General features: G+C 40.5%; 1 protein-coding gene across 2 annotated transcripts in view; it reads right to left on the bottom strand.

Annotated features, from left to right (window-relative positions):
- Positions 1 to 5749: 5749 nt before the first annotated feature.
- Positions 5750 to 11433, bottom strand: part of bco2a (beta-carotene oxygenase 2a) — a 27926-nt gene continuing 22242 nt past the window's right edge. Inside the window, exons 10-13 of one of the 2 annotated variants that reach the window (XM_080434684.1) lie at positions 8725 to 8907; positions 7946 to 8056; positions 7248 to 7347; positions 5750 to 7014 (exon numbers count right to left, since the gene is read on the bottom strand). In XM_080434684.1, coding sequence (XP_080290810.1) covers positions 6998 to 7014; positions 7248 to 7347; positions 7946 to 8056; positions 8725 to 8907 — 411 coding nt within the window. In that variant the 3' untranslated portion in view covers positions 5750 to 6997. Of the gene's footprint in view, positions 7348 to 7945; positions 8057 to 8724; positions 8908 to 11433 lie in introns of both variants that reach the window. The other variant, XM_080434683.1, reaches the window with a different exon arrangement.

Genomic DNA, 11433 nt, shown 5'->3' with positions numbered 1-11433 from the left:
GATTCGAATTCGGTGCCGATCGGATCCCGCGTTCGTGACACGTGCCGTTTCGATTTGAGGAAATAGGCCCCTCCCACTAAAGAAACAGGCCCCTCCCACAAATGTAGCGGGCCAATGACATCGTCATGTCACTCCTGAGATCACTTGTATTTCATTTTGAGAGAACTGATCCCCCAAAAATCATGTTTTTGCATCAAGCGGTTACATTTTGCGCATTTGTGGCACCCCCTATGGATCAAAGTGGAAATGCTTATGGGGATTTGTTGAGTGAACCACCATTGACATGTGATTCAAATTTGGGATGGACCGGACGTTCTGTTCGTGATTTCTGGCGTTTTTTGTAAACAGGCCCCTCCCACTAAATTTGGAAGCCAATTACGGACGAACGGTATGGACTATCAAAATTCCGCATGGAGGTGTTTATCGCGTGGGTCCAGAGATCATGTGTACCGATTTTTGTGAGATTTGGACAAAATAGGTGGGAAAAGGAGCTAAAAGTGTGTTTTGCAGAAAATTCTAAATAGCGGAAAATCTATCCAGACGCAAATGGGCGTGGCCTATATAGGGAGTTGTGTCATGACCCAAGGAATCTAGGGGGAAAAAGATTTGTATTCAAGGGTTCAAGAGTTATAGGCCAAAACGTAAAGTGGGCTTTTATAGCGCCACCATTTGGCCGAATGATATATATTTTTTTTTAATAATTTCACTTTAAATTATGAACCTCCCCTCCAAGTCTTGTAACTCTAGCCCTCACGGTTTCTGAGAAAAAAATACTTGAATTTGAGTTTTTTCATTTTCCCATTAAAGTGGATGGGGAAATTTAATGCACTAATAAATCAATATCAATTAAACTGTACAACGTATCTCTTAGCAAAGTACAAGCCTGTGATTCCCGATGAAGCCAGTCAATTTGACATATGGCACGAAATTGGGGAAAAAAAACTGTGGGAGGAGTAGTGGACAAAATAAAGTTTATCTAGAAGAATAAATAAAGTTTATAGAGTACTATAGTCTGGTTGCCCTGTTAGGGCAACCACACTAAATATAAAATATTTTGTTCCAGGGGCCCCCAGACGCAAAGATTTGAGTTACAAATGTTCGCTTTAAAAATATATATAAATAAATATATATTCAAAGACGTTCACGATTCTTTTAAATAGCAGATCCAAGCTCATATCGTGGCACTTGTGTCGTGCTATGAGCTTGTATATCTGCTATTTCTGAATAGCCAAAGAAATCTAAAATGACACAGATGCGTGTCTCTTAATGGGTTAGGCAATAATGGAAGAAGGAATCCGTCATGGGGTCTTTAGTGCACTGCTCCTGGTTTTATCTTTATGGTGTATGGTGGTTGTCTTCCCTCCTTAATACACTTAATACTACTGTCTCTTTGTCTCTCCTCTGCAACAGAATGTCTGTGCCCCCATGATTTTTTTGTAGAAGGCTTGTTACTGTACACTGTAATCTGGAACAATCACATCTGCACCAGTGTCTATATTGAATTAGACTTCTCCGTCTTTCAATTTCAGATCAGGGTCTCTTCTTGCGGCTTTTGTTCCAAGAAATAGGCTATTATCCTCTTCCTGAACCTCATTCATTGTTTTAAATGATAGATGGACACGTGCCTGAGGTGTCCCTTTTTTCCCACAGCCATCACACATGACGTTGTCAGCAGGGTGCTGGCTTTTAGCATGCGAGGGACTTTCCATATTTGTGATACGGTTTCTGCTTGCGTTTCTCAGTATTGGCATAGTTGGTAGGCCTATTCTCTTTCTGCCGTCTTAGTTTTTCCTGATACTGTTGGCTTTTAAATGCATGTTTCTTAATTAGTACTTGGATCACCTTGAAGGTTTGTCTGATGTATTATTTCTTCGCTCTGTCTTGCCATACTAATTGCTTTGTCTAATGTGAGGTCTTTATCCAGCTGCATACATTCTGACAGTATTGTGTCTGCTTGTCCAACACCTAGCCTCTCTGATCAATTCATCATGCAGAGCTCCACAGTTGCAATACTAGTGTGTACAGGGCTGTCGTTTCCTCATGTTAAAGGGTGCTCTTTCGTATATCACATTCTTTCTTATTAACAATGAAAAATGCATAGAATCCATTATTTACAGTGCTAAACTGCTGCTGTTGCACTTGTGTCAAGTTCAGTCCTTTTAAGACGTCATCCACTTCATATCCCATAAAGTCTCAGACAGACAGTTTACCTCGTTTTCTTGGGTAGATGTACGAAAATTGCCAAGTATATTTTGTTTGCGTCAACACCAGGAGGAGGTCAGGGGTCAAACATATGCTCATGTACATTGCTGCAGGCTTGCAAGTTGCAACAGATGCTGTGCAACAGTCTTAGGCAAATGGTCACTTAGGAGTCAGGACTGAAAGCAAACCCATTTGATTAAAACCAAATTTGACCTTTGTCGAATGTTTTCAAAACTTTTTTTCTTTGTTATAAAATAAAACCTTACATTTTGCTTCCCCCCCCCCAGTTAGATTCCCTGGTCAAGCACATCTCAAAATATTGTTTTATTATTTCAATTTTTCAATAGAGTGGTGTTACTACTGTGTTATTATGTATATAAAAGAAATAAAGTAAATGAGCTCCAAATGTAAACTGTTTCTAGGCCGGTACTTGAGTGTTGCAGTATCTCGGGGAAGCGATAGCCCAACGCAAAAGTATTCCTTCTGCCTCCTGAGAGAGGCCCTGCCATTCAACAATGTGAGGTCAACGAGTGCAGACCATTACCCACAATTCCTCCTGAACAGAAAAAAAAGAAAAAGAATTAAGCATGCAGGACTGCTCCTTTAAGACGGTGAGACAAGCGTCAGCTGAATGCATTCAGAGAAAGAGCAGCAGCCAAGATGGAGAGAAGGAGAGAAAACAAGAGAGGGACCATCTAGTGGGGATGGAGGAAATTCTTTTTTTCCCCCTTCTCCCCTGCCCCAGCTTCAGTGTTGTTAATTTGCCATTACTCATATTGTAATATTATGGGTGTCAGTTTTCTCACTGCACCGCTAAGAGAGAAGGAGTCTTGTTGCTAGGAGAGGAGAGATTCAGCCTTCTCTTATTGGCCACTAGGACGCGTAAGATGGCCCAATGAGAGCCCTCCCCCAGAAGCAATAGAATGGTAGAGCTACCCCCACATGCAGACCTGATTAATATGTCAGACATGTTTTATGGGTTAAAGTGAATCTGGCTGGATGCATTGAAAAGACTGCGGTAGGGACTTAGTATGTGGAGTTGTGGTTGTTTGTGTGTGTGTGTTCTGTTCGCACAATATTCAGATGTGAGCCAGGAGAACATAAAGTACCATACTTTGACATATAGACTTTATTGTGAGGTCTCAATCTATGTACTTTAATCTCTCTCTCTTTCCACACACACACACACACACACACACACACACACACACACACACACACACACACACACACACACACACACACACACACACACACACACACACACACACACACACACACACACACACACACACACACACACACACGCATCCTAACCAACTAAACGCAAACCAGACTAGTAAAAGTGGATAACAGATGTAGTACATGGTCATCGAGGGAATCTTGTGTACAACAGAGATACCTATAACATGTGTTAGCGACAGTTTGAATTATCTTATTGTATGAATTGATAGCTTCTCCTTAGTTCATTGCATTTTATGAAAGTAAAAAAAGAAAAACTCAGGGCTTATTACCCACTCAAAAAGTTGTGTGATAAAAAAGTCTGATCTCAATCTGGGTGGGTGTACGTGTGTGTATGTATGTATGTATGTGTGTGTGTATATATATATATATATATATACACTGCTCAAAAAAATAAAGGGAACACTTTGATCCCTTAATTCTTTTGAGTTTTTTCGTTAGCAGTATGTACACAGTTCATGAAAAAAATCAAAAAGAATTAAGGGTTTCCCTACATTTCTTTGAGCAGTATATATATATATATATATATATATATATATATATATATATATATATATATATATATATATATGATAATGATAACGTACTGTAGGCCTATGTACTCCCCAAAAGCACACTACTATAAATGATCAATTAGGACTTGATTTTGGATATTACAGCATGTCGAATTTTAAGCATGGGAAGTATAGGTTATGTAATTTCTGTAGCGATAACTCCATGTTTTAAACATCTTAGTTTGTCCAGTGAGAGAGGAAGCATACATATATAAACAAAACTGCTTTTCATTTGTGTTTTACACTTTGATCCTCACATAGAGCCCTCCCACGCATGCTGTTTGAATTTGAATGACCTTCACATGCTATCTACCATAACAATAGACTGCATTACTAACAGTTTAAAACCAATGAGCATCCTACTCCCAGCTTTAACCGTTTTACACTTCTTTTCAGCTGCAATCCAAGCACTTCTGATGCTTTAAAAATGTGTAAATTGGCAAGGGAAAAAATGCACTCTGCATTAATAGCTACATTAAAGCATTCTTTTTGAGTGGTTGTTGGCTGGAGCTTCAATTCAGAGCATGTAACACACACGCATGTCTCTCTCTCTCTCTCTCTCTCTCACTCACTCACTCACTCACTCACTCACACACACACACACACACACACACACACACACACACACACACACACACACACACACACACACACACACACACACACACACACACACACACACACACACACACACACACACACACACACACACACACACACACACACACACACAGTGAAAAGGCCAGCTTTGACCAATTTACCAATTCTCATCCGATTTTATATTTTCTTAGTTTTTTAATTGACCTATTGTGATTTAGGTTGAAGGTTAAGTTCAACTTAAATCAATTCCTTTACATTTTAAACACTTTTTTTTTTCTCCTTGCATATTTTCTTCATTCATCTCTTTCTCTCCAAAGGAGACATTGTGTCTCCAGTGGTCTGTTAGTGCAGTTGTTAAAGTGAACATGTAAATAAAATGCCTGGACTAGGATTCATCACCTTTTCCAGCATACAGTAAGTCTGAATGTCTGAAGATTAGCTCGTTTCCTCTGACTGAAAGATCTCACCTCTTCCAATCCCTGCAACAGGTCATGGGTCCTGGTGACTATTCTTGACAAAGTTTTCTTTTAGCATGACATTTAAATTCCTATGTATTTCAGGGGATTCCCTCTCGACTGCCCCCTCTGGTGAAATACAAACATCTATTGTAGGCATTGAGATACGGTAGTATACAGTAGTAGGTTATCCACTCGAAGAAGAAGAAGCTATTAGTTTAAGAGAAATGTGAATAGAAATACATTCTTGACTACTGTGTCTACTGAGAGGGGTTCAGTAACATTCTCCATGTGTTTATATTAAATCAAAGAGGGGCATAGTTTATCACAATGCAGAAACTACCTATTGTTGAAAGATGTGTTGCTAGTTAATGCAAATGTAACTTATGACTAACGCACCACTTTTCTTTCCATGTAGTAAAGCGACAATTACTATTGGAATGTATTCACACATATTTGTAACCGGCATCTTGCCTTTATGCATCTTGAGATTGGCATTAAGTTCCATCATGTACTGACCTCTAGTGGTTGGTGTGAAAATGTTGTTCAGGAGAAAATCCACTGCCCTCAGGCTCGGCATTGATTGAGATGTTATGAGGTGGCTCTGAGGGCAGACACCACTCAGCCAATAGTGTTCTCCGAGTAGATTAGACAATGTTATGTCATGACAACAAAAAAGAGAAACAGAAAAGATGATCAATTTGAAAATATACTGTATTTGCATTACAAATTGACAAAATATTGATGCCATTACAGGCGGTAGAAAACCTGTAAAATAATGTAAAAATAAAAAGATCGGTACAAAAACAGTGGTTACATTGACATTAACCAAAGAATGTGTCCGTTCCATCATAGCATCCTTCAAGACACTGTATGTTTTCCCACCAATTTTCCAGACCTGTGTAGTCACCCGTCACTGCTAACCCCTGCAGTTCGTCATGTGGGAGGGTTTAGATGAGCATGTGTCTCCTCCGGTACACATGAAGTCACCAGCTACTACTTTTCACCTGACAGTGAGGAGTTTCTATAGGAGGACGTAATGCAAGTGGAGGAACATACTATGTGACCCTGTTCCTCTCCTGGAACAGCAGTCAGTCGCCCTGACCAACCTGTAGGACTCGCTATGCTGGTGCAGTGACAGAGATCACCCTCTCTACCCGGCTTCCCACCCTCGAACAAAGCCAATTGTGTTTGTTGGCGTGTCCGGCCAAGCCGGAAGCACGGTTGAGGATTTGAATCCCTAGTCCCTAGTGGGCAGGAGCTTTTCTCCTGCACACCCAGACACCCAACATTTGATCTGATACTTTAGGTCAACGTGCATCCTTCTTAGAGTCATGAACACATCCTTAATTACACTGTGTATATTATGCTAAATGAATACCACAATCTCATAGAAGTGTGGAAGCTTATAATGTGCAGTAAATAATTGTAGTGTTGAAACAATAGAAAAAGAGCGATTACAAAAAAAAGTGATTTAAAATATGTTGACATTATGTAAGATTCTTCAACATCTGCTAGTTTGGCAACATTCTGACCGTGAGAGATCACCTCTGCACCACTGCTCAATAACTTGAGTCAGAACAATAAAACAGCAGTGGGTTTCTGGCTGCTACCATTGATGGACCATAAACAAGTACAAGTTAGATAATAGATGAAGAGGTGCTCTGTGGGTCCGTAATTATGTCAAACTGAGAACAGGTGCTCTTTGGAGAGGGTTCAATTTCAGGTCAAGACAAGTTCCTTTCCTTTGTTAAACATCACAGTGGAAAATAAGTTTTATTAATTAGTCCATGGCAAGGAGTTAAAAAATGTTTAACAAATGAAAGGAACTTAAGTCTTGACCTGAAACAACAACCGGCAAGTGTTGTTATATTTGCAACATTGCATCTGCTATTCTTCACGTTGTACAATTGAAAGATTCTCACAGCCATGGGAACAAGTGATTTAGCATGAGGCGTTGATAAGGATAAGGATAATTCCTTTTAACAGGACGTTCGTGAAAGTCCTTGCGTCCTTGCTTGTTTCCTATGAGGGCCTGTGAGCAATTAGGGGTTAAGAGTCTTGCTCAGGGACAAATTTCATTTCATCGACACATATGCTGGCGTGGCCTGGAATCGTACCTGGGGCAACCAGGACCTCTGGCTCCCTAGGCGGGCTCACTAACCACTCATATCAGCTATGGCCGCCCCTATGAAGGTTCCATGGAAGCCATACGGAATGTTCACCGGTACATTGGCTCTTCCCAGCTCTTCATATGTCTTGGCATCCAAAACCAGAAGAAATGTGCCTTTGTCCTTGAAAGAAGAGTATGATGTAATCAATATCAAATGTTCAATTGTGACATTCTTAATGGGTAACCTAGTTATGTTCAATACAAATTGAGAGGAATTCTGTGAAATTATCTACATTATGGTGTACACAGTACAAAATAATTATAATAATAAAGTATCGCGTGGCTCTGCAGGAGTCGATGGGACTCTGATTGGGCTGAAACCTCGCCCAAATACTGTACATCATAGATGTCATAGACAACTAATTGACGTCACAGGCTGATCACAAAGTCAGAGATCCACATTGGAGCGCTGTTAACATGTGGATTCCAGGATACACATGATTCGATTTATGTTTTATTTTTAACATTGCTCTAGTGACTGTGATGATGCAAAACCTTAGAACACCCATTAAGAAGGTCTGGAGCATTGGTTCTTATGATGCAACATTGTCAGCTTGACATCAATGACATCGCTCACATTTTTCCTAAAATGTAGCAGCGAGATTTGCTAACATAACATATTAAAAATCGGGATAATGACAAATTCTTCCATACAGTATATGAGTGCAGCTACTATGTCGATGTAGTATTCGCCATCATAAACAGTGTAAGAATCTTACCTCTGAGGGTGTGAGAACCACAGAGAGGATGACTCCGTCATCTTCATCCACTGCATCAGGTGAAGGGACAAACACAGGCTCAGATGGGTAGAAGCCCTTCTGGTACCACACCTGCAGTCACAGACACACACACACACACACACACACACACATACATCAGATCCCTGATGTCATCAATCTGTCTGTGTACCTTCTACTAGAAATAAATTAATGTAAAGGAATGAGTGCAATTATGGATGGGACGATAATTGTTATTATCGTTTATCGTGATAAAAAACGCTCATAATAATCGTATCGCAGAGATTTTAATTTATCGTGAAATTGTTCTCCGTCATAAACTGGGATCAATTCACCTTTGCCGAGCTGCACAGCCGGTACCACTTAAACCCTCTAGAATTGGTAAAACGCACCTGTAAAGAACGTACTTGTCGATACAGTCTTTTTTTCCACTCTCTAAATCTCTTTGCCAAAAATAGCAGATCTACAAGCGTTGCGACGCGCTGCGACACGTTGTGAGCTTGTAGATCTGCTATTTTTGGCAAATGTTCCACCCCAGACTATCGATGCTGGGGTTCAAGTGGTTAACAATAGTGGCATTTTAAGAGTTTTAAAGCATATTTTGATTATCGCGATAATATCGTAAATCGCAATTATTTTGGTCACAATAATCGAGACATGAAATTTTCATATCGTCCCATCCCTAAGTGCAATAAGATGTACAGTATATAACTGTTAATAAGATGTAGGGCACAGCAATTTAGATGGGAACCCCCCACCACCTTGAGACTCTTGTCCATCAGGTCCATCTTGAGCAGAGAGTCTCCCACCAGGTGTCTGAAGCCACAGCCGTAGAAGTAACGGTATGGACGGGTGTTACTTCGCCCATAGTTGATCTGTGGGAACTCCAAGCCACCGTATTCATGAAGGTCATTTCCATGGAGATCCTCATGCTGGCAGAACACCTGATGATACAAGAGAGAATTAACAATCCATTGCTGTTTATAGTTACAAATAAATAATGTAGCATGAAAGCTGGCAACATGATTTACATACATTACTGACAGGATCGGTTTACAGCATTTAGATGCAGCTATAAAGATATATATAATGTGTATATAAGTTCTTTCTTTGATTGTATTCATTTAATTGAATATCCTACAATGTATTAATCCAATGTGTAATATGTCTGACAGTCCTTATCAGTTAGTAAGTTTCCACTCCTCTGTACTCCTCTGTCCCCTCCCCTTTTCTAATAAAGTGCTTGGACGGAGGGGAGTGCGCCATTGTGATTTTGGACCTTGTGAAGTGAGTTACATGGTGGTCACAATCCTCGTCGAGTAAAAGAGATCTCGTGTGTCACGTGTATTCTTCATCTGTGTGTGATTAACAGCAAGGGGGTTTAAGATAACGATCAAGAACCTATCATTTCACTGGTCCTTCGTGTCGGATTTCTACGTCGTTTTTGGAAGAGGAGAAGAGGACGCATCGCAAGTCTATCGATAGCCAGAGATCTGAGAGGGTCCTGCAAGCCCTGGGGTGTAAAGTCGCGCCAGGCCGGTGTTCACCAGTCCGAAATCTTCTCTTCGACGAACGACTGCCGAAATCTGAACGTGATCACACGCCTATAAGAAACATGTAAGTGTGGTCCTTGTGTGGACATATTGTTGTTATTACTAAGGTGTAATATTGACAAGTGTGTTGTAGTTGTGCATAGATAAGCAACTACAGTTATAGTTGTGTTGTAGTGGCGGGGGCCACTGCATTTTATTAGCTGCAAGAGTATACTGAGAAACGAGTTTTGTGTGAGTTCAAGAGAGAGTCACGGTAGTTAATAAGATAAAGAGTCTGAAAACTCCCTCCAGAGGATTCAGTGATTTATCCTCTGGGGCAAGTCGACACGTGGTGGACCTTCCAGGGCATGATCCTTTTGTCTATGTTTAGTCTATATATCTTGTATAACCCCCATAAGACTCTCAGGGGTGTACGGTGTGTGGTTTGAATGTGATAAGTTAGCTGATCCCCTGGGCTAGTCCAACACGTGGTGAACTGGTGAATATTTGGGTGTGATACAGTTTTTGACCAGTATACAGCAGTGCCTAGAAACGTTGAAATACACTTAGTTAGGATAAGAACAAGATATTTACAGTGAATAAAATAATTTCTACACATTGAACAGAACATTATAATAACCACACATATTTAAGTTTTCACCCACATAATAGTAATTGACTGCTAATATGGAGAAGGAAAAAGAAGATACAGGTGCTCCTGTGAAACAAGTGATTGTAGTCGATGTTACCAACGAAGGAAATAAGCCAAAGCAGGGCAAGAAGAGAGGCCAACCAAGGGCCCCCAACTCATGTTTTAGGTGTGGTCGTTTAGGCCATTTTGTGGCTGATTGTATATCAAGCACAACAGTACATGGATGGGATGATACGAGGAAAGAGAAAGGCCAACCAAGGGCCCCCAACTCATGTTGTATATGTGGTCGTAAGGGCCATCTTCTCTTCGGACTGGCTCTTTGCGAGTCATGCAATATGTCTGGCTGGGATGATTAGAGAAGAGAGAAAGAGAAGAAGCTAGGAGGCTGTGCGCATCAGAGCGACAGCTACAAAGAGAGAGATTGTAGTAAGAAGAAAACGTTTTGTTTTGTCTAAAAGATGTGTAAATGAGAGAGTGGATTGTGCATTTTTTGTGATCTGTATGAATGCCCCAAATAGATGCAGTAATCATTTAAACATTTCAAAATTCCATGTCGTGGTGCACAACGACATGTAAGGAGTGATGTTTAAATGAGAGTGAGAGAGAAGAGGAAGAGAGAGAGTGTGCATGTGTGTTCAGGTGTTAGTGTACATGAATTGTAAGTGAATGTGGTGTTTGGGTGTAATACATATGTACTATATGTAAAGTGTGAAGGGTAGCAAAAGTAGTGTGAACAAATGGGTTATGACGTGCGTGTGTGCTTGTATACGTGCATGTGTGTAGTTTCATGTACCGAAAAGACTGTGTGTGTTTGAAGCATGTGGAATGACGTCACTTACGTTGGAGAGTGTCAGGTACTGTGTGTGTGAGAGAAGTGAGTGTGTCTGTCTGACTGTCTGCATGTGTGTGTGTGTTCACATGTGTGCGTGAGAGAGAGAGAGACAGAGAGACAGAGACTGATTACTGGAGTGTGTGTGTGCGCTCGAGTGAGCCTGCCTGTGCGTGTGCGTGTGTGTGTCAGTGAAGTCAAGCCAAGAAAGAGAGAAAAAGGAGAAATCCAGAGGCAAACTACTCATTTAAAGTATTTTTACTCAGTTTGGGAACTTTAAAGTATCTGTACTCATTGTTTAAGTATTTCTACTCATTTAAGTATCAGCAAGAGTTTGTTAATAGTCCAGCCATTTTCTCAAGGGAAATAGCTAAATGTTAAGGCCACGTTGTCAGGTTTCGTCTCACGTTATCTCTTGTGTTGATTTAGTAGTAGAATCTCCCACATGTGAAAGTAT

The sequence above is a fragment of the Gymnoscopelus braueri genome (genome assembly GCF_963280865.1).
Source record: "Gymnoscopelus braueri genome assembly, chromosome: 8".
Taxonomy (NCBI): Eukaryota; Metazoa; Chordata; class Actinopteri; order Myctophiformes; family Myctophidae; genus Gymnoscopelus; species Gymnoscopelus braueri.
The sequence above is the reverse complement of the archived record's forward strand: the minus strand, read 5'-3'. Positions and strand labels throughout refer to the sequence as shown.